This window comes from Pleurodeles waltl, chromosome 4_1, assembly GCF_031143425.1.
Source record: "Pleurodeles waltl isolate 20211129_DDA chromosome 4_1, aPleWal1.hap1.20221129, whole genome shotgun sequence".
Classification (NCBI taxonomy): Eukaryota; Metazoa; Chordata; class Amphibia; order Caudata; family Salamandridae; genus Pleurodeles; species Pleurodeles waltl.
The window spans coordinates 908,998,448-909,022,121 of NC_090442.1; the positions used below are offsets into that span (position 1 = coordinate 908,998,448).

The 23,674-nt window shown below is 44.2% G+C and overlaps 1 protein-coding gene across 5 annotated transcripts in view; it reads left to right on the plus strand.

Moving 5' to 3' along the window:
- The window catches only part of PLXNB2 (plexin B2), a 640,303-nt gene that overhangs the window by 453,926 nt on the left and 162,703 nt on the right, over positions 1–23,674 (plus strand). For all 5 annotated transcript variants that reach the window (XM_069229655.1, XM_069229656.1, XM_069229658.1 and 2 more), the window contains 2 exons: positions 5,536–5,617; positions 9,180–9,343. In XM_069229655.1, the coding sequence (XP_069085756.1) occupies positions 5,536–5,617; positions 9,180–9,343 (246 nt within the window). The remainder of the gene's footprint in view (positions 1–5,535; positions 5,618–9,179; positions 9,344–23,674) is intronic.

A 23,674-nucleotide genomic window follows, 5' to 3' on the forward strand; every position in this document is an offset into this window, starting at 1 on the left:
CTGGTCATCCTCAATGGCCTTGATCTAGCCTTCCTCCTTTTTACAAATGCTAACTTCTCTAACCTTAGCCACAAAACACTCTTACTTCAACTTCCCATTCATAATCTTCCATATCCTCCGTAAGTAGTCTTGAAAGACTATCTGCCCTAGAATTTTCCTACCTGGAATATATTCTACTGTTAAATAAAACTCCAACAATCTTTGTGGAAAATCTTGCAATTCTTGTAGTCACAATGTTAAATTCCTTCCTGACAACCTGTCCACTAAATAATGATGACCAGTCCTTAACACAAACGGCCTTCCCTAGGTCCGACTTGAATTTCTCTACACTCCTTAAAAATGCCAGTAATTCTTTTTTACTAACCGAATACTTTCTCTCCACCTGGCATAATGTTCTAGAAGCAAAACCTACAGTGTTCTCATGTGTGACTTTCAGTCGGGACAAAATTGCTCCCAATCCATATTCACATGCATTTACTGTGACAACTGTTGCAAACCCTTAAACGGTTATAAAGCAGGTGCCCTTACAATCTCTCCTTAACCATTTTCACAAGTCTCAGACCACTCAGAATCAACTCCTTTTTTGTGTGAGTTCTGAACTATTCAGTTGTATTTGCACGATTTTGCATGAATTTAGCATAAAACTCACAAAGTCTGAAAAAGACAATAATTGCTCCTTGTTTTTAGGTGCTGGTGTCTCAACTATGCTTTTCATTAGACTAGGCTTGGGTTTTACTCCTTGTTCTAAAAAGACATCACCAAGATATTTAATTTCTATTTTCTAAAAAATACACTTGTCTTTACGCAGTGTGATCCCTCTTTCCTCAAGTATTAGCATATCAATCAACACCCTGTCATGCTCACTCTCACTGTTTGAAAATACTAAAATGTTGTCTTGAAAAACTACTACTTGTGGAAGGTCAGTGAACATACTTCATGTTAGTCTTTGAAACGCTGCTGCAGCCTGAATGGCATTGTGCAAAAATGAGACACCTTCTGGTGTGACAAAGCAGTCACATGCTGAGATTCCTTCTTCAGTTCCATCTGATGATATTCTGCTCTTAAATCCAGTGGACGAACCAGCGAGAATGTCCTATCTTAGTAATCAGATTGTCCACCCAAATGGCCCCATTGACACTTCTTATATCTGCACACATTCTTAGCTCACCTGACTTTTTTTGACTACACAATTGGAGACAACCATAATGTTGCTTCTACCTTTTCAATAACAACTTGCTCATACCTGTCCTTTAACATTTCAGAATGGTGTATTCTCACACAGGCGGAAATGTTGTGTAACTTGTGTTTCACGAATGGTACACCTTGTTAAACCTTTATGGTATAACTAGTCTGTTGTCTTCCCTAATTTTTCTCTGAACACATTACTAGATTTTTCTTCCCAAAAATTCCTTGTTACTCACTGATCCAATTCTTTTCTTTTCAATTATGATGGGTTGATCTAAACTAGGTCTTACTGTCATTTTTAATTCTGCTTGGTGCACCCATCCGAACACAATGCCTTTCTTAGCTACATACACCTTCCCTTTAATCGACTCCCCCAAAGTTTCAATGGTAGCCCAAAAGTAACCAATCAAATCCACTCTGCTTCCTTCAAAACACCACTGTAAGAATGCCCAGTGGGAATAAGACTTTACTTGACCATGTATTGTCATATTATTCTCGTGAAACAATGGCAATACAATTTCTTGTATCAACTAATAATTTAATGGCCTCCCCTTCAATCGTAACTTCAGTATCTGGGTCAGCAATATGTTGTTTCTTCCATGCCTTCACATATCACTCCCCAAACTAATTCCTTGCATTCCTCATGGTTATCTTAATCATTGTCCTCATATGCTTCACTGAGTACACGATGCACATTCCTATTCTTACCACTTGTACACATTCTTAAAAATGGCCAATTTATCCACATTTTTGACATTGTTGTCCCTGAGCGTGACAGTTCTTAAAAGAAGACACATGAGCTGGAAAACCACATCTGTAACAATATACTTATTGTAACTGGTGTATTAGTGTATTTGATCTTTCCAATCTTCTAGCTTTCTTGTTCTCTGATGAGGATTTTGGGTCTGATTTACCAGTTACCGCTCCTGAGACAAACTTTGGCAAAAGATTATTCCACTAACTTTGCATTCTTGCAAAAACCTTCTATATTGTTAATTTTTTTTATAGCTTTGTCCAAAGAAAGATTTTTACAAGCTAACAGTCTTTCTTGTATTTTCTTTGAACTACACCTCACCACCAGTTGATCTCTAATTAATTCAGACATAAAATTATCAAGTTCACAATTGGCTGCTAAAATTTTCAATGCTGTGACAAATGTGTCAATGCTCATTAAGTTTTTGTACTCTTGTGAAGAATATCTTAACTTCTATATTGTTTTTTAGAGAAATACTTATCTAGTTGTGCCACAGCTGTATCAAATTCATCAACATCCTCATCCCCTGTAGGTCGTACTCCGGTAGATGATTGTATACATTTTGGCCCTCAACTTCCAAATAATAATACATTAGACTTTTTTTTTTCCTTTCAGACCTGAATTATTTCTGTGCATCAATTGCACCTAATCGTGCCTTGAAGGATCTTATCCATAAATTCCACTCCTGTAGGAAAGGAGCAGGAAGTGGAACATTCTGCATTTTCTTGAACATAAATGAAACCAGAATGAATAACACTTAAGTAAACAAATACGTAAATAAACAAATTTTTTACAAGGTGGTAGATTGACACTAATAATAAATACTTCACTTGCTGAATGATGAGTGATTTGCTTCATCTAGTAATTCATTTTTAAAAAGTGCGCCAATCACTGATTGACAATTAACATCTTTACAGGCGCGTGCAAATGGCTGAAGGTTAATCTCCAGAATTGTCATAATAAGCGTGTAAATGGCTGAGTGAAGAATGACTTCCATCCACTTCGTTTTTAAACAGTGGCAAATCACTAATTTGACCAGTGTTATCCCTAAGAGAGCGTGCAGATCTCTGGTTATAAAGCACTATCTGCCAGCTTTCTCTATTCCTTGTAAGGTGTTAGTCCTGTTTTTTTTCTTTCTGAAGTGTTATTCTGTAGTTCTACTTCTACGTTCATGCTGAACATAGCACGCGAGGAGAAGTAGTAAGGAACTCCACAAGGGATAGTATCACTCTAGTGAGTACTTCCCTTTGTTGTGGTGTGTTGTAGATAGAGCTGCTTCTTTGTTTACATTTTATGATGCAGGCCGCATGTATAGGCTGTTTGATTAATCTGTTGCCAAGTACACGCTTCGCAGCTGTGTGCGCTGCCTTAGAAAAGCTGCAGGCCACCCGATTAGACTGTTGCCAGCTTACACGGACCTCCGATGTACTGCACACACTAATTGAGCTTATGTCTGTCTCGCTCTGTGTTGAGGGTGCTGTTACCGAACTGCAGAGACCACTGTGCCCCTCACACAAAGCCTCATAAACACAGTCAAAAAATGTTAAATAAAGTTTGGGCTAGAAGTGATCCTGCCACACATTTCTCGCCCTTCCCCCCCCCCCCCCCCCTTTTAAAGCATTGCCTCTCACCTTCTATGTAACACTCATCAGCCTTCCACCTTCTTTCCTTAAAGTTTCTAGTCACCCTTCAGCCCTTGCATCCTTTTGGTTCTGATTTTCTCCGCTCGTCACCACAATATTGTAGTAATCTTCTTCACACTTGTAGTGGTAGAAAGTAAGTTTATTACCAATCAAGCAGTACCTCTTTACAGCAGGGGCTCCGGGGGTAACTGACACACATGGAATGCAGCTCCATATGGCATCACTGCATTCCATGGCATGTCAAAACTCTAAACACTACATCACCACAGTAGAGTAAGCCCACTACAATATCAACGGTTCCTAATTTAGGTAGCCAGTTGCTGCTCAATATGACTTGCATTAAGAAGGGTTAAATGGTAACCAAAGTCAGATCATATGTAGTGTGTGTGGGTGGATGTGGTATTGAACACTCAGGGACCACACAGAGTTCTGTCTCCACTATTGTACAGTATTGCTAAACCCTTGGGGACCGCACAAGGATGTGTGCTTGTGACTTGATTGTGAATAACTGGATCCACAGTTTGGCAAAGAAGCCCATCACATAACTGACTTTTGTCAGGTGTAATATCATCTCTGGAGGATCTTGTATTGTGTTGCATTGGTATTTATAAAACACAACATCAAACACTAGGAAGAAATAATAAAGTACAATGGTCACTTAAATATCAGCAAGGCGATCACCTGCCCAGTTCGCGCATGGCTTGTTTGTTTCATTGATTATCCAGAAATTATATTAAGGAATATGTTGTTTTTTTACCTACATGCTCTCGTCCTATGTTGATTTCTGCAAATATTTTCTACTTCTGGCAAGGAAAAATTATAGCTGACTGAATTATAGCCAGCTATCCCTTTATTGACTTGGGCCTTTGGTCAGAGGTAAAGGTAATCCCATGTGATTCGATGTTAGTCCTGCAGGCTCCTCAAGCTTTACAATACATTAGAAAGTCTGTGAATGGATGCATTGGTTGTCAGTGCCAATACTGCATTAGTACTTAACCCTTCCATTTGTAAAGCGGACAACCACAACATTTAGGAGAGTAAAATGCTTATTTGTTTGTTAAAATATGCCAGGTACGAGTTCAAAGTGCATAACATCTTCACTTGTAGGAACAATAAGTCCAGGTTCAACATATTTCCAATGGAGCGCACAAGCTGAAGCTTTCTGGTGTTTGAACTGTACCTGTGGGCAGATATTTGGTAACTTCAGCAAGATAGGAATGTTAAGTTCCATCTGGTTAAGGTGACTTCATTGTTGAACCTTTGGTTGTAATCTAAAGGAACAGTGGGTTAATTCCAATCATGTATCAAAGAGGTGAACCACCATCTATTCTGACAACAGGAGATGAAGCCTTATTCTCTCAGAGTCCAAATACGCAAGAGTGGTGGAATTTGAATTGAAATAAAGACAAGAGCATCATCTAGATAAAATCATAAACAATGCCTATGTTTGCTTCTGGATTCAAGGCAGATACTTCCAAAAGGATGTGGAAAAAGTGGATCATCTTCTGAAAAGGCCTGACAGGGTGAATGAAATTGTGACTTTAGAATATATGTCTCACCAGGCAGGATTTTTCTAAATCATTCACAAACACCCAATTAAACTGGCCAGGAGGACTAGCTAGAATGTTAGGTAACTGCCAAACTGTGTCTCTCTTAATGTTTCCTTTGATAAAGTCAACTTGATCCCTATGGGCATTAGTTGAGGATATGTGAGGAAGTACAACTTTTAACACACAGCCTGCTGGTTGAATGTGTCATGGTCCAGGCAAGATAGGACAATTTAATGTAGTTGTGCCAAGAAGAGTTTCTAGCTGTTCAGATAAATCCAAGTTTTTCTTATGTCAGTTTTCTGTTCCATTATTTTCTATTTTGATGTTATGATGTCAACTATTGTAATGTGGATATACATGGATCTCTTCAGATTCCCTCATGTTGCTTATCTGAATTTTGTAGATTCTCTACAATGAAAGTGAAACCTTGCCTCTGAACTTCTATATCAAAGTGGGAGACAACAACATTGACAGCAAGCTTGATGGTAAGTCTTTTTGGTGGTTAAAACAAAAATGAGACCTTTCTTTGTTGGAGCATTGTTAGATCATCATAATTGTTTAAGAGCCCCTTCATTTCCATGTTGACTAAAGTAGAGCCATCCATGAAAACATACTTTTTTCCTAAATAGCAAATAACTACCATAGCTATGAATTCTTCTGTTTTTAAAACTATGAAAAATACTTGAATGAGAAAGTTAAAACCTCGTATCCTTTGTGTTGTCTGACATGTTTTTCTGCAAATATTCTGGGCTTTTTCAAGGAAAGTGAGTGATTTGTGGGATCTGGATGGTGAGTGCATGAGGACCAGGTTATATCTGCTATCTCTGATTGACTTTAGTCTACTATCATGTTTTTGACCTTCTGCTTTAAGTTTTGATTAGTTAGCCATACACTTCTTCTCAATCCACAAGCGTGACAGATTTCTTTTCCTCAGCATGGTGTGTTGGGTATTACGAAGGGTGTTTTTGTTGTAGGAAAATCAGGTTACCTTCAACATCACTTTGAAGTTATGTTGTGCCTTTTTATCTTTATACCTTTAAGTGTTATGTATAATGCAGCAGTTCATTTGGTGTCTGCAATTAATTTAAAATTTCTCTGTATTGTGAGGTGTGGGCTGTGTTACTGGAGCACATCAAATTGCCAACTAAATGGCTTTGACACTGTGTTGTGTGTGGCAAGGTGTTGAATGGTCTGCAAATATATTCTGTTGAATATGTAACAGTGCTGTGAGTTCTGAGTAGGACATTGCACATGGTGCAGTTTGATCAAATGTTTGTCAAGTTTGACCTATTGTACGTTGACTTTGCAAAGCATGGGTTGTTTCTATGTCTTTGTTGCACTTACGTGGGTGTATAGTGGTCTGTTTAATGTATCTTGTAGGATGTGTGAATATTATAGGTTTGTCAGATTATATATTTGGTGTAGTCTGTTTGTGTGGTTCTCAGTAAGTCATTTGTAGTGCTAGTTGTCACAAAAAAATTGGGTTAGTATATATTGTTCATGGTGACCTGCCACTGGTGAGTGCTTCCCTGGGTGCTGGGTACTGTTTTTCCGGTTCTGTTGCATACACAGCTCTTATTGGAAAGCATATGCTGCATAATGTCTATTGCCAATAAATTGTGTTTGGTAATAAGCTGCTTGAATGAGGGGATGCTGATATTTACGTGCAGGTATTTTATTTGTTTTTAAAGCAACACTTTGAAGGTCTTATGTGTGATGCCCATTCGCTCCAGCTTTTCTTTTCACTGTTGATGTGATGGTTGCATGAATGTACGACAGAAAGCATGTGTTTTGAGATATTAAAAAATAGGATTTGTGTTAAAGAACCTTTGGTTTTGAAGGTAGATGTATGGAATCAGGTGGTGCATTTCGAATGTCTCTGGTAGTTTAGATGCATTACATTTGTTACACTTCATTAAATTAATATATTCATTCTTTTTTTCTGTTGTGACTTATCAAGGGTATGAAGCATAAACAAATTCTCTAAATAGTCACACAGCCCTGATTTATCTCTGACTTTTGGTCACTTCCTATCGGGGTGTATGGTTGAAGGGATGTGGGAAATATTTTGCCCTGGACGGCAGTTGCATTAGAAAAGGATTTGTCCCTTTTGTGGCCCGTATTCTGTAAATGCCCTTGCAGATCCATGCTCTCCAGGGCACTCACGGGCTGGAATGGAATGAACTTGTTTGCCCTGTAGCTCATCTGAAAGCCCTAGAAGATCTTGCGGTCCCTGTAGGTGGAGATAAAGAAGAGAAGCTGTGATCCAGGGAGTGGACCTAGCCCCCCTAAAGGAAAAGATAGTACAGTGGGCACCAAAAACATGTAAAGCTGGGCAGTGCTAGGCATCTGAAAGGAGGGAAGGCATCACGGTAGGGAGAGTAGGGGAAGATGAGTGCATTTTGTGTCAGGCATGAAGCGACAGCCTACCGGAGGTTTGGACCAAAAGACTGGCATAGGCACCTTCAATACATAATTTCACAGTTGCACAATAAATCACCTTGTCTTGAGTGATAGGCTGTGAAAAGCCTCCTAGTCTAGAAGAAGGTGTGCGACATGCCCACCACCTTAAGATGTGCTCAGATGGCACCCACAACTGGACAAAAAAACCTTGACAGCAGCCTACAAACCTCAAAGAATGTAGTGCGATGGGCAGACTAGAAATGCATTTTAGGGTTTGTAGAAGGAGTGTAGGAGGGTGGACGGGGCCTCAATCTGGGGAAGGTGATGAGAGGAGTACAACTCCAATGTTAGTGGATTGTCATAAGGTCAGTAGTTGTGAAAGGGAATGGCAATTCTGGCAAGTGCTACGGATGAGTAAATAATTAGGGAAATGGAGAGAATGCCCATGCCTACTAAGGTACAGGGACAGGGACTGTGCCCTAGGGTATGCTACTGGGGCTCTTTACATGGGGGCAGTGGAAGGTGCTCCAGCTGCGGTGCAGTGGAGCAGAGAAGTCCAGGCTAGTGAGTGGAAGGACCTGAGAGTGTGTGACATCCAGCAAGGCAGCTTTGTGGATTGCTCTGGGTGCCTAGTGTTGGAAAAAGGAGCACGTTTACGCTGCGTCGTGAGACAAAGTTAGGGTTTGTCAAGGTGACATGGTGGCCAGGAAACCGATTATTACGGTTAGACTGGCCAGGAGTCCTCTTCAGGCAGAAAAATGGTTTATTGTACCTAGACAGAGGTGGTAGGACCAGGGCGCAAAATGGGAATCTCGGGATGACGGAAACCATGGAACAAGTGCGGTAGTCTGTGGGCACTGGAGCTGAGAAACCCCAGGCAGATACCGAAAGTACCAATTTGACTGGTGCTGGTTTGTAGGAACTGACTGGGCCTCCAAGCTACGGGTCGATTCCGATGGACAAGCAGGCCTGCGTGAACTCTGCCCCAGCCCGCTCCGTTTCATGACGTCACACTGTTGGTGCTATTACGCTGGACATTTTTGGGCCATGTGTATGATAGAAAAAAAACTCAAACAGCAAACCTCGTAATGCAAAGTGCGGTTGGCGTCCATCCCGTGCCCTGGGGCTATGTTCCACAGTGGACCGTTCCGCGTCTACGCACACGAGAGCAGCTCGGCTCCACTACCAGAGCTGTGTATTCCGTTGCTACTAATGTGATTTCAGTTTCTGAGTTGGTAGTTGAGGTTTTAATTAAATATGACGCATGGTCAGGGGTATTATTCGCTATATAAATACAACTTACTGGTGCTGGTCATAAAACGCCGACAGCTGCACTGCTGCTATGTGGTGAACGCCCAGTCTTCCGGTTCTCAGAGCGAGCAAAGTGTTGTAAGTTGCAATGAAAGTGTCTCGCGGGGCTGGTACTCTGTTCGTCATGGTTTGGGTGGTGTCTTCATTGCTCATTCTGTGACTTCACTTGGCCTGATTTTGCCCTTCTTAACTTACAGTTAATTTTACCTCCTTGTAGCGTTGTGCTGTAAACCACCATCTTAGAAGTCTTGTTCTAAAATGTATTCACTACATAATCCACAAGCGAAAAAAAGCTTCTTGAAAATGTTGTATAATTGTTTTTTTGCCCCCCAGTGAGTTTATACAACTGCTTCTATGGCCGCAGTGACTGCAGCCTGTGCTCTGCTGCCGACCCCAAGTACCAGTGCGTCTGGTGTGAACACTCCAATGGCAAGTGTGTTTTTAGCGACCTGTGCCAAAGTCCTGCCACCGAGTGCCCGTCACCAGTCATCACTGACGTAAGTTTTGCTACTCCAACAATTCAGTCCCAGTGGCGCACCGCGAGATATCGCTATTTCTATGCTTTTGTTGCGTTTGTAGCGCATGTTTCACAACAGGGAGTCAACTTTCCATGTCTGTATATATATATTTTCTTTTTACAAATGTTCGCCCGATATGTATTCCGTTTTCCAATTGGTGACTGTTTCCTGCAGTGACTGGGGTGAGGCAGGCTATGTGTTTTATTATCAGACGGTGGAATTGAGAAATCGTACCCTCCATGCTTATAAACTCTCTCTACCTGTGTGATTTAAGATTCTCGGAAGAAGGTTTTATTGAAATATGTTTAAAGTGTATTACTCGTGAAAAAGTGAGCAACTGCGCTGCAGTTGTAAAGTGGACAGGCAGGCTTCCATCCTGTTTTTTTTGTGGTGAGAGCACGCTTTGTGAAACCAACCCCCAGACGTGGAAGAGCCTCCTTCAGAAGGGGCAAAGGAACCACTGTTGCCATTCACTCGTGTCTGCCTCCTCATGAACTACACAAACAGACTGCATTGACATCACAGCGCCACCTGTACACAATGAATCTCCCGCCCCAAGCCTTAAACTGACATCCTGCTGGGGCAAGCTTTATTTAAACATGTCTGGCTAGTGCATTAACGACGAAGCATTCTCGTCGGCAGTGAGACATTGATAATTGATCTATTTGAATGAGGAAAACAAATAATTAAGACTGAAGGAATAGTTTGCCAAGTGGCATTTTTTATTCACCTCGTGTGTATATCCCCTACATCTTGCCCCCACCCCAGCTCCTTTGATTCACACTGTTTATGCGATCCAGTGAAAATAAATATGGTCGACTAAGACATGATTTAGGGGAGTTGTACTACAAAACATCCATTTGCATGCTTAATACCACTATGCAGAGGTCGAACTCGAGTTTATTGCACAGAATAACAACAGTGATGCAAGAAAAAACGTTTAATGCCACCCAGATTGCACGTAAAAATACTTTACACTAAAGTCAAAGTATTTCATGAGTATAATATTAGGTCTGTGCACAAATTTAATCCCTTGCATCTTGGTTAGAAGCATTTGGGCAACCCCAGATGGCCCAACAAAGATCTCGCCCAAGACCAGAGGTCGCTGCCCTCATACGTCCCCCACCACTTAAGGAAGTATAGAATACAACCTAAACAAGGTGGTGATGTCCATCACTAACTGCTACAATTAAACAAGACTCACAAAGCGTTACATTTCACAGACTGCAGTACCACTTGATGCACCACATACCAGGGAAAAGAACCTCCACCCGACCCTGGATATCATGTGCCAAATTTAATGACACCCAACAACCCAAGAGACCACTAAACAGCCTTAGAGAAGAGAAAAATGAATGCTCTACTTAATTCAGTCCTACAGTCTGTCCCCTGTAGACTTCTAGCAAACCTTAAATGACATCCAGGTCATTGATAACTTGGACAAAGAGGACCACTTAGGACTACTCTGGGACATAACCCAGCAAATCTCACCTCAATACCATGTTCTCCAGAGCATGTGAAGGACAAACCCACGTGAAAGGGGCATCTCTCCGTCTTTTCATAGCCAAAGAAGGATCACTAGATATAGAAACCATCCATCCAAGTAACTGGTCAGATCACCACCATTCTTCAACCTCCCATTCATATTATCAAATGGACCAAAGGCCAAAGTCTCCAATCAAGAGAGAAATGGAACACATAAAACTTAGCATACTGTTTGCACTTTGTCTCAGAAAATTCACACCCTCTACTGATATAAAGGAACTAGCCACCCAAAAAATACAGAAGAGCAAACAGTCTGACCCCTGGTATAACCAGAACTCAAATGTGGAAAGGAGGTAACTTAGACTAGCAGAAAGGAGATGGCAACTATCAGACATCATCCACTCCACATCTAATTCAAAACAGAGAGACACAGCTCCTACAAGAAGCTCAACTGGCATGTTAAAACCTTGTTTTCAGATCTCAGCTCGACAACATAAGAAATTGATCCAGTAAACTATTTTAAATCATCTAACACACAACATGGCCAAGCAAGGCCACAGCCATTGACTGCTCCCCAGAAACCTGTGAAGTTTTCAATATTTCTCGAACAGAAGATAAAAATGATAGAAAACCCCACTGCAAAAAAACAAATTAAAAACCAACGTAGAAGCCACTCTCACGGCTCAACCAGAATGGGGTGACAGACTGCCCTCACTCAGCACCCTCTTCCTCCAACCCCCTAAATCCTTAAAACAGTGCATTGTGGAGCGAATTTAAAGCCATCAATGAAAAACTTGGAAGGCTGTAGCATCACTAAAACACACTTTGCATTTCACTGACCCTGTCCCTTCCTCATTCACTACTGTAGGGTTCTCAATCATCTCTTCTCCCACCTATGGACCACTGTCGTGAATGCCCGTCTGACCCAAGGCAGAGTCACAGGGATCCTGAAAACTGGACAAGTGATGCCCGCCTATAGAAACCAGGCGTGGACCCAACAAACTTTTTGCCAAGTGACAAACTTCAGTTCCTGACTTAAGTCTTGGAAAATGCACCCTAAATGAACTCAGTCAGCAAAATTAAATTCAAACAGCTCAACTATTTCCCTCCTGGCTATATACCAGGCAACAATGCAGAAACAGCCATCATACTGATAATGGATGACATTCTCAAAAGTCTTGACCAAACTGCACTGGTCTCCTCATTGCAAGTCACTGTACTGTTCAAACTGGACTGTGGTATAGCCACTATCATTGGAACCCCGAAATCTCACCTAGCTTTTCTGAAGGCAAACTCTAATGGAGTAGTGAGACTGGTAGCTGGCACTAGTCGCTTCGCTCACATCACCCCATCCTCAGTATCTCTCCAGTGGCTCCCCACAGCAGCCAGAAGCTACTCAAAGGTAGTCTGTGTTACGAGCAAAGCAATACACAGTGGCATCTCAAAGTGCCTAGCATGTAGCGTCCCAATATCAGCAAGAAGCGACTTCCTACACAGCGCCAGCTCCCTCCAATTGAAAGCCACAATATTTTAAATAAAATCCAAAATGCTCCTTTCTCTAGAGCAGCCCTCCGAATTTGAACTCCCTTCTACCAGAGATTTGTACAAAGCCATAGTCTTACACCCTGAAGGAGGAGGTAAGAACGTTCTTGGTAAGAGGATTCTCCCCTTAGAGACACCCCAGCTGTGAGAGTACGTGCCGGTGAGGCACCCAGTCTCCTAAAGTCTCTGCCATCTACTGACACTATCTCCAAGATAGACCACACTTGTTTCTGCCAACTGATGGGAGGTCACTGTCACTGGACCCTTAAGTTACAGTATACAGAGGAAAACACTTTATGACCAAACATACGTTATGTAAATTCAACTCTTTTGTACTACTGATGAACACATTGTTATTGTATTGATACCAGGTGGGTCAGATTCACATTTTTTTAACCCCTTTGCTGCCAGGCCTTTTCCCCTCCTGTGCCGAGCCTTTTTTTGGCTATTTGGGGCAGTTCGCGCTTAGGCCCTCATAACTTTTTCTCCACATAAGCTACCCATGCCAAATTTGCGTCCTTTTTTTCCAACATCCTAGGGATTCTAGAGGTACCCAGACTTTGTGGGTTCCCCTGAAGGAGACCAAGAAATTAGCCTAAATACAGTGAAAAGTTCGTTAAAAATAAAAAAATGGGGAAAAAAGGGCTGAAGAAGGAGGCTTGTGTTTTTTTCCCTGAAAATGGCATCAACAACGGGTTTGCGGTGGTAAAATCACCATCTTCCCAGCTTTCAGGAACAGGCAGACTTGAGTTAGAAAACACAATTTTTCAACACAATTTTGACATTTTACTGGGACATACCCATTTTTACTATTTTTTTGTGCTTTCAGCCTCCTTCCAGTTTGTGACAGAAATGGGTGAGAAATCAATGCTGGATCCCAGAAAGCTAAAGATTTCTGCAAGGTAGAAAAAAACAGCAAGGGGTCATTTGAATAGATCCTACAAGTGTTTCCTACAGAAAATAACAGCTGAAATAAAAGAATATTGAAATTGAGATGAAAAAAACAGCCATTTTTTCCACGTTTTACTCTAACTTTTTCCTGCGAGGTCAGATTTTTTTAAAGCAATATACCGTTACGTCTGCTGGACTCTTCTGGTTGCGGGGATATATAGGGCTTGTAGGTTCATCAGGAACCCTAGGTACCCAGAGCCAATAAATGAGCTGCACCTTGCAATGGGTTTTCGTTCTATACCGGGTAAACAGCAATTCATTTGCTGAATTATAAAAAGTGAAAAATAGGTATCAAGAAAACCTTTGTATTTCAAAAATGGGCACTAGATAAGGTGTTGAGAAGCAGTGGTTATTTGCACATCTCTGAATTCTGGGGTGCCCATACTAGCATGTGAATTACAGGGCATTTCTCAAATAGACATCTTTTTTACACTCTATCTTACATTTGGAAGGAAAATGTAGAGAAAGACAAGGGGCAATAACACTTGTTTTACTATTCTGTGTTCCCCCAACTCTCCCGATAAAAATGGAACCTCACTTGCGTGGGTAGGCCTAATGCTCGCGACAGAAAACACAAAATGAACACATCACGTTTTCACAAAGAAAACAGAGCTGTTTTTTGCAAAGTGCCTATCTGTGGATTTTGGCCTCTAGCTCAGCCGGCACCCAGGGAAACCTAGCAAACCTGCGCAGTTTTGAAAACTAGACACTTGGGGGAATCCAAGATGGGGTGACTTGTGGGGCTCTGACCAGGTTCTGTTACCCAGATTCCTTTGCAAACCTCAAAATTTGGCCAAAAAAACACTTTTTCCTCTCATTTTGGTGACAGAAAGGTCTGGAATCTGAGAGGAGCCACAAATTTCCTTCCACCTAGCGCTCCCCAAGTCTCCCGATAAAAATGGTACCTCACTTGTGTGGGTAGGCCTAGCGCTGGCGAAAGGAAATGCCCAAAACACAACGTGGACACATCACATTTTCACAAAGAAAACAGAACTGTTTCTTGCAAAGTGCCTAGCTGTGGATTTTGGCCTCTAGATCAGCCGGCACCTGGGGGAAACCTACCAAACCTGTGCATTTTTGAAAACTAGACACCTAGGAGAATCCAAGATGGGGTGACTTGTGGGGCTCTGAGCAGGTTCTGTTACCCAGAATCCTTTGAAAACCTCAACATTTGAGCCAAAAACACTTTTTCCTCATTTTGGTGAAAGAAAGTTCTGGAATCTGAGAGGCACCACAAATTTCCTTCCACCCAGCGTTCCCCCAAGTCTCCTGATAAAAATGATACCTCACTTGTGTGGGTGGCCCAGGTGCCTGCAACAGAAAAATGCCAACAACCTGTAGAGATTGAAGGGATAGCACAGCGAGTTGATATGCACATATTTTTCTTTTATACATCTTTTAGCTGACTGCTTTGGTGACCCACACAAGTGAGGTATCATTTTATTTGGGAGACTGGGGCGAACGCTAGGTGATAGGAAATCTTTGCAGCAGCAGTGATCCTACAAAGAAAAAATATGCTTTTTCAAACAAATTTTGAGGTTTGAAGGGGAGTCTGGGTAAGAAAATATTGGGGGATCCAGGCAAGCCACACCTCCTTGGACTCCTTGGGGTGTCTATTTTTAAAACATGTCTGGGTTTGGTAGGTTGCCCTAGATGAAGGCTGCACCCGGGACCAAAAACGTAGCCACCCCTCCCCACCCCCAAAACACAGGTGGTTTTGCAATAGATCATTTTGGTGTGTCCACATACTTATGTGATGTTCCAAACACTAAAATTGTGAAAAGAAACGCACTTAGGTTATGTTAAAAAAGACCCCTCACCCACCAACCAAGTTGGTGGCATGCTTCATCATCGGGGTCCCACCCGAGACACCTAGCGTGTCACTGCTGTGCTGCGACGCCTGATTACAGCGGAGCAGGTTTCGTCATTTTTACCACACTTACTGATTGGATTTGGCATGAGGGTGAGTGATGGTTCAGTGGATCACATTTTATTAATAAGAGATTTCACAAAAATGAAATGCACTGTTAATAACTGAAAGGCCAAAAAACTGAACCAATGACTCACAGCCACGACAAGGCACCAACCGCTTTACAGTCCATTCATACACCTTTCATACATGACTTGCACAAGACCATTCATGCCGCCAGCCACGGGCCCAGCACATTACAACACTCGCATCGACAGACAGTGCCACTCAAGGGCCTGTCACTTACATACGCCCACATGCCTGATACAGCAATCACACCAGCTGATAGGAGTGTGTGGACTGGCGTTTGGCTGGCAGTGTGTTTGCGTAGCTAACATCATCAATATGTACACCGTCAGCCAAGCGCCACTCCACATACAATGGCATCACTTGTTTTGTTGTTTTAGAAACAAAGAAACCACTAACTAATTAGAAATAATTACAAAACTACAAACACTAAAGCTCTAAGTACATGACAGAAATGCCAACCATGAAACTGAACACATGAAAGTATAAAACAGGCAGTTTACACTCATGGTAGTTCCCAGTAATTCTTCTGGGTGTGGTAAATCTTGAAACAACCACCCACACACAGCCCAGGCTTTGAAGGACAATCTGGGCAGTACATTTATTTGAGTCTTCCTCCGGATGCCTCTTCGAGCACAGACTCTACATTTCTTAGCTGGAAAGTCTTTTTTGGGGCGTGGGAGGAATGTGCTCAGCAAAGTGGCGATCTTTCAGTCAAGCCACATCCTCAACCACTGCTTCTCTAGGAACTCTTGCCTGTTCCTCCACAATAAGGCTCTCTATCACTGACTCCTGAAATTTCACAAATGTCATCTTTAACTCTGGAGACCTATCCTTAAACACAATAAAAGCATTAAAAGTTGCCAAGTGGAAGAGGTGAATTGCTAACTTCTTTTACCAAACGTAAGACTTACGAATAGTAGTATAAGGTTCCAACCTCTGATCAACTCTATCTACACCTCCCATGTGCTTATTATAATCTAAAATGCATACAGGTTTGCGCATTTTAGCACCCTGGCCCCAAACAGTCACGGGGGAAGTACTCTCATCATGGATGGTACTTAGCATGTAGACATCCCTCCAGTCTGAACATTTCAAAGCTAGCAGCTCATCATCCTGCAAGCCACTGCACTGTCCCCTCCAGTTTTTTGTTTTTTTTTACAGACAAGCTCCCTTGGATAGCCTTTCCGGTTACAACGAATTGTGCCACAAGCAACAGTATCCACTCTAAACAATTCCTTGAACAACTGCACTCCAGTGTAGAAGTTATCTTCACACAAATGGTGACTTTTGTTGAACAGTCGTCTACCAAGTTCCCACACAATTTTCTCAGTAACTCCAAAAGTGGGAGGACAACTAGGGGGGTCAATACTGGATTCCCTACCAGTGTAGACACTGAAACTATACACATATCCTGTACTACTTTCAGAAAGTTTATACATCTTAATTCCATACTGTGCCCTCTTGCTAGGAATGTACTGCCTAAAAACCAAACGCCCCTTGAAAAGGATCAATGACTCCTCCACACTTCTCTTTACCTGGACCATAGACCTCTGAAAACCAATCTACAAAATGATCAAGGACAGGCCTAATTTTAAAAAGACGGTCAGAATCAGGGTGATCTTGTGGCAAGGCTAATGCATTGTCAACAAAATGCAGCATCCTAAGAAGAAGCAAATACTGATTACGACTCATGGTTGCAGGAAATATAGCTGTTGCCATCAAGGGACTAGAAGACCAATAAGAAGCCAGTGACGGCTTGTAGGAAGTTGGCTCTGTATGTGCTATTTCAAAGTAAGGAATAGCATGCACAGAGTCCAAGGGTTCCCCTTAGAGGTAAAATAGTGGTAAAAATAGATAATACTAATGCTCTATTTTGTGGTAGTGTGGTCGAGCAGTAGGCTTATCCAAGGAGTAGTGTTAAGCATTTGTTGTACATACACATAGACAATAAATGAGGTACACACACTCAGAGACAAATCCAGCCAATAGGTTTTTATATAGGAAAATATCTTTTCTTAGTTTATTTTAAGAACCACAGGTTCAAATTCTATATGTAATATCTCATTCGAAAGGTATTGCAGGTAAGTACTTTAGGAACTTCAAATCATCAAAATTGCATGTATACTTTTCAAGTTATTCACAAATAGCTGTTTTAAAAGTGGACACTTAGTGCAATTTTCACAGTTCCTAGGGGAGGTAAGTATTTGTTAGGTTAACCAGGTAAGTAAGACACTTACAGGGCTTAGTTCTTGGTCCAAGGTAGCCCACCGTCGGGGGTTCAGAGCAACCCCAAAGTCACCACACCAGCAGCTCGGGGCCGGTCAGGTGCAGAGTTCAAAGTGGTGCCCAAAACACATAGGCTAGAATGGAGAGAAGGGGGTGCCCCGGTTCCGGTCTGCTTGCAGGTAAGTACCCGCGTCTTCGGAGGGCAGACCAGGGGGGTTTTGTAGGGCACCGGGGGGGACACAAGTCCACACAGAAATTTCACCCTCAGCAGCGCGGGGGCGGCCGGGTGCAGTGTAGAAACAAGCGTCGGGTTCGCAATGTTAGTCTATGAGAGATCTCGGGATCTCTTCAGCGCTGCAGGCAGGCAAGGGGGGGGTTCCTCGGGGAAACCTCCACTTGGGCAAGGGAGAGGGACTCCTGGGGGTCACTCCTCCAGTGAAAGTCCGGTCCTTCAGGTCCTGGGGGCTGCGGGTGCAGGGTCTCTCCCAGGTGTCGGGACTTAGGTTTCAGAGAGTCGCGGTCAGGGGAAGCCTCGGGATTCCCTCTGCAGGCGGCGCTGTGGGGGCTCAGGGGGGACAGGTTTTGGTACTCACAGTATCAGAGTAGTCCTGGGGTCCCTCCTGAGGTGTCGGATCTCCACCAGCCGAGTCGGGGTCGCCGGGTGCAGTGTTGCAAGTCTCACGCTTCTTGCGGGGAGCTTGCAGGGTTCTTTAAAGCTGCTGGAAACAAAGTTGCAGCTTTTCTTGGAGCAGGTCCGCTGTCCTCGGGAGTTTCTTGTCTTTTTCGAAGCAGGGCAGTCCTCAGAGGATGTCGAGGTCGCTGGTCCCTTCGGAAGGCGTCGCTGGAGCAGGATCTTTGGAAGGCAGGAGACAGGCCGGTGAGTTTCTGGAGCCAAGGCAGTTGTCGTCTTCTGGTCTTCCGCTGCAGGGGTTTTCAGCTGGGCAGTCCTTCTTCTTGTAGTTGCAGGAATCTAATTTTCTAGGGTTCAGGGTAGCCCTTAAATACTAAATTTAAGGGCGTGTTTAGGTCTGGGGGGTTAGTAGCCAATGGCTACTAGCCCTGAGGGTGGGTACACCCTCTTTGTGCCTCCTCCCAAGGGGAGGGGGTCACAATCCTAACCCTATTGGGGGAATCCTCCATCTGCAAGATGGAGGATTTCTAAAAGTTAGTCACCTCAGCTCAGGACACCTTAGGGGCTGTCCTGACTGGCCAGTGACTCCTCCTTGTTATTCTCATTATTTTCTCCGGCCTTGCCGCCAAAAGTGGGGCCTGGCCGGAGGGGGCGGGCAACTCCACTAGCTGGAGTGTCCTGCTGGGTTGGCACAAAGGAGGTGAGCCTTTGAGGCTCACCGCCAGGTGTGACAATTCCTGCCTGGGAGAGGTGTTAGCATCTCCACCCAGTGCAGGCTTTGTTACTGGCCTCAGAGTGACAAAGGCACTCTCCCCATGGGGCCAGCAACATGTCTCGGTTTGTGGCAGGCTGCTAAAACTAGTCAGCCTACACAGATAGTCGGTTAAGTTTCAGGGGGCACCTCTAAGGTGCCCTCTGTGGTGTATTTTACAATAAAATGTACACTGGCATCAGTGTGCATTTATTGTGCTGAGAAGTTTGATACCAAACTTCCCAGTTTTCAGTGTAGCCATTATGGGGCTGTGGAGTTCGTGTTTGACAAACTCCCAGACCATATACTCTTATGGCTACCCTGCACTTACAATGTCTAAGATTTTGTTTAGACACTGTAGGGGTACCATGCTCATGCACTGGTACCCTCACCTATGGTATAGTGCACCCTGCCTTAGGGCTGTAAGGCCTGCTAGAGGGGTGTCTTACCTATACTGCATAGGCAGTGAGAGGCTGGCATGGCACCCTGAGGGGAGTGCCATGTCGACTTACTCGTTTTGTCCTCACTAGCACACACAAGCTGGCAAGCAGTGTGTCTGTGCTGAGTGAGAGGTCTCTAGGGTGGCATAAGACATGCTGCAGCCCTTAGAGACCTTCCTTGGCATCAGGGCCCTTGGTACTAGAAGTACCAGTTACAAGGGACTTATCTGGATGCCAGGGTCTGCCAATTGTGGATACAAAAGTACAGGTTAGGGAAAGAACACTGGTGCTGGGGCCTGGTTAGCAGGCCTCAGCACACTTTCAATTGTAAACATAGCATCAGCAAAGGCAAAAAGTCAGGGGGCAACCATGCCAAGGAGGCATTTCCTTACACAACCCCCCCCCCCAAACGAAAGAGGATGAGACTAACCTTTCCCAAGAGAGTCTTCATTTTCTAAGTGGAAGAACCTGGAAAGGCCATCTGCATTGGCATGGGCAGTCCCAGGTCTGTGTTCCACTATAAAGTCCATTCCCTGTAGGGAGATGGACCACCTCAACAGTTTAGGATTTTCACCTTTCATTTGCATCAGCCATTTGAGAGGTCTGTGGTCAGTTTGAACTAGGAAGTGAGTCCCAAAGAGGTATGGTCTCAGCTTCTTCAGGGACCAAACCACAGCAAAGGCCTCCCTCTCAATGGCACTCCAACGCTGCTCCCTGGGGAGTAACCTCCTGCTAATGAAAGCAACAGGCTGGTCAAGACCATCATCATTTGTTTGGGACAAAACTGCCCCTATCCCATGTTCAGAGGCATCAGTCTGCACAATGAACTGCTTAGAATAATCTGGAGCTTTTAGAACTGGTGCTGAGCACATTGCTTGTTTCAGGGTGTCAAAGGCCTGTTGGCATTCCACAGTCCAGTTCACTTTCTTGGGCATTTTCTTGGAGGTGAGTTCAGTGAGGGCTGTCACAATGGATCCATATCCCTTCACAAACCTCCTGTAATACCCAGTCAAGCCAAGGAATGCCCTGACTTGAGTCTGGGTTTTTGGAGCTACCCAGTCCAGAATAGTCTGGATCTTGGGTTGGAGTGGCTGAACTTGGCCTCCACCTACAAGGTGGCCCAAGTAAACCACAGTTCCCTGCCCTATCTGGCATTTGGATGCCTTGATAGAGAGGCCTGCAGATTGCAGAGCCTTCAAAACCTTCTTCAGGTGGACCAGGTGATCCTGCCAGGTGGAGCTAAAGACAGCAATATCATCAAGATAAGCTGTGCTAAAGGACTCCAAGCCAGCAAGGACTTGATTCACCAACCTTTGGAAGGTGGCAGGGGCATTCTTTAAACCAAAGGGCATAACAGTAAACTGATAATGCCCATCAGGTGTGGAGAATGCTGTTTTCTCTTTTGCTCCAGGTGCCATTTTTATTTGCCAGTACCCTGCTGTCAAGTCAAAGGTACTTAAGAATTTGGCAGCACCTAATTTGTCTATGAGCTCATCAGCTCTTGGAATTGGATGAGCATCTGTCTTGGTGACAGAATTGAGCCCTCTGTAGTCCACACAAAACCTCATCTCTTTCTTTCCATCTTTGGTGTGAGGTTTGGGGACTAAGACCACTGGGCTAGCCCAGGGGCTGTCAGAGCGCTCAATTACTCCCAATTCCAGCATCTTGTGGACTTCCACCTTGATGCTTTCCTTAACATGGTCAGATTGTCTAAAGATTTTGTTCTTGACAGGCATGCTGTCTCCTGTGTCCACATCATGGGTACACAGGTGTGTCTGACCAGGGGTTAAGGAGAAGAGTTCAGGAAACTGTTGTAGGACTCTCCTACAATCAGCTTGCTGTTGGCCAGAGAGGGTGTCTGAGTAGATCACTCCATCTACTGTACCATCTTTTGGGTCTGATGACAGAAGATCAGGGAGAGGTTCACTCTCTGCCTCCTGATCCTCATCTGTTACCATCAACAGATTGACATCAGCCCTGTCGTGGAAGAGCTTAAGGCGGTTTACATGGATCACCCTCTTGGGGCTCCTGCTTGTGCCCAGGTCCACCAAGTAGGTGACCTGACTCTTCCTCTCTAGTACTGGGTAAGGGCCACTCCATTTGTCCTGGAGTGCCCTGGGAGCCACAGGCTCCAGAACCCAGACTTTCTGCCCTGGTTGGAACTCAACCAGTGCAGCCTTTTGGTCATACCAAAACTTCTGGAGCTGTTGGCTGGCCTCAAGGTTTTTGGTTGCCTTTTCCATGTACTCTGCCATTCTAGAGCGAAGGCCAAGTACATAGTCCACTATGTCCTGTTTAGGCTCATGGAGAGGTCTCTCCCAGCCTTCTTTAACAAGGGCAAGTGGTCCCCTTACAGGATGACCAAACAGAAGTTCAAAGGGTGAGAATCCTACTCCCTTCTGTGGTACCTCTCTGTAAGCGAAAAGCAGGCATGGCAAGAGGACATCCCATCTCCTTTTGAGTTTTTCTGGGAGCCCCATGATCATGCCTTTTAATGTCTTGTTGAATCTCTCAACTAAGCCATTAGTTTGTGGATGGTAAGGTGTAGTGAATTTATAAGTCACTCCACACTCATTCCACATGTGCTTTAGGTATGCTGACATGAAGTTGGTACCTCTGTCAGACACCACCTCCTTAGGGAAACCCACTCTGGTAAAGATACCAATGAGGGCCTTGGCTACTGCAGGGGCAGTAGTCGACCTAAGGGGAATAGCTTCAGGATACCTGGTAGCATGATCCACTACTACCAGGATATACATATTTCCTGAGGCTGTGGGAGGTTCTAGTGGACCAACTATGTCCACACCCACTCTTTCAAAGGGAACCCCCACCACTGGAAGTGGAATGAGGGGGGCCTTTGGATGCCCACCTGTCTTACCACTGGCTTGACAGGTGGGGCAGGAGAGGCAAAACTCCTTAACCATGTTGGACATATTGGGCCAGTAGAAGTGGTTGACTAACCTCTCCCACGTCTTGGTTTGTCCCAAATGTCCAGCAAGGGGAATGTCATGGGCCAATGTTAGGATGAACTCTCTGAACAGCTGAGGCACTACCACTCTCCTAGTGGCACCAGGTTTGGGGTCTCTGGCCTCAGTGTACAGGAGTCCATCTTCCCAATAGACCCTATGCGTTCCATTTTTCTTGCCTTTGGACTCTTCAGCAGCTTGCTGCCTAAGGCCTTCAAGAGAGGGACAGGTTTCTTGTCCCTTACACAGCTCCTCCCTTGAGGGTCCCCCTGGGCCTAAGAGCTCAACCTGATAAGGTTCAAGCTCCAAAGGCTCAGTTCCCTCAGAGGGCAGAACTTCTTCCTGGGAAGAGAGGTTCCCTTTCTTTTGCTGTTTTGTAGTTGGTTTCCCAACTGGCTTTCCTGTTCTCTTGGTAGGCTGGGCCATTCTTCCAGACTCCAGCTCTACTTGTTCACCCTGTGCCTTGCATTGTGCTCTTGTTTTCACACACACCAGTTCAGGGATACCCAGCATTGCTGCATGGGTTTTTAGTTCTACCTCAGCCCATGCTGAGGACTCCAGGTCATTTCCAAGCAGACAGTCCACTGGGATATTTGAGGAGACCACCACCTGTTTCAGGCCATTGACCCCTCCCCATTCTAAAGTAACCATTGCCATGGGATGTACTTTTCTCTGATTGTCAGCGTTGGTGACTGTGTAAGTTTTTCCAGTCAGGTATTGGCCAGGGGAAACCAGTTTCTCTGTCACCATGGTGACACTGGCACCTGTATCCCTCAGGCCCTCTATTCTAGTCCCATTAATTAAGAGTTGCTGTCTGTATTTTTGCATGTTAGGCGGCCAGACAGCTAGTGTGGCTAAATCCACCCCACCCTCAGAAACTAGAGTAGCTTCAGTGTGGACCCTGATTTGCTCTGGGCACACTGTTGATCCCACTTGGAGACTAGCCATACCAGTGTTACCTGGATGGGAGTTTGGAGTGGAACCTTTCTTGGGACAGGCCTTGTCTCCAGTTTGGTGTCCATGCTGTTTACAGCTATGACACCAGGACTTTTTGGGATCAAAGTTTTTACCCTTGTACCCATTGTTTTGTGAAGAGGCTCTGGGCCCACCCTCCTGTGCAGGTTTTTGGGGGCCTGTAGAAGACTCTTTACTATTTTTAGTTTTGGTTGTCTCATCACCCTTCCCCTGGGGAGTCTTTGTGACCCCTTTCTTTTGGTCACCCCCTGTTGAAGTCTTGGACACCCTTGTCTTGACCCAATGGTCCGCCTTCTTTCCCAATTCTTGGGGAGAAATTGGTCCTAGGTCTACCAGATGCTGAT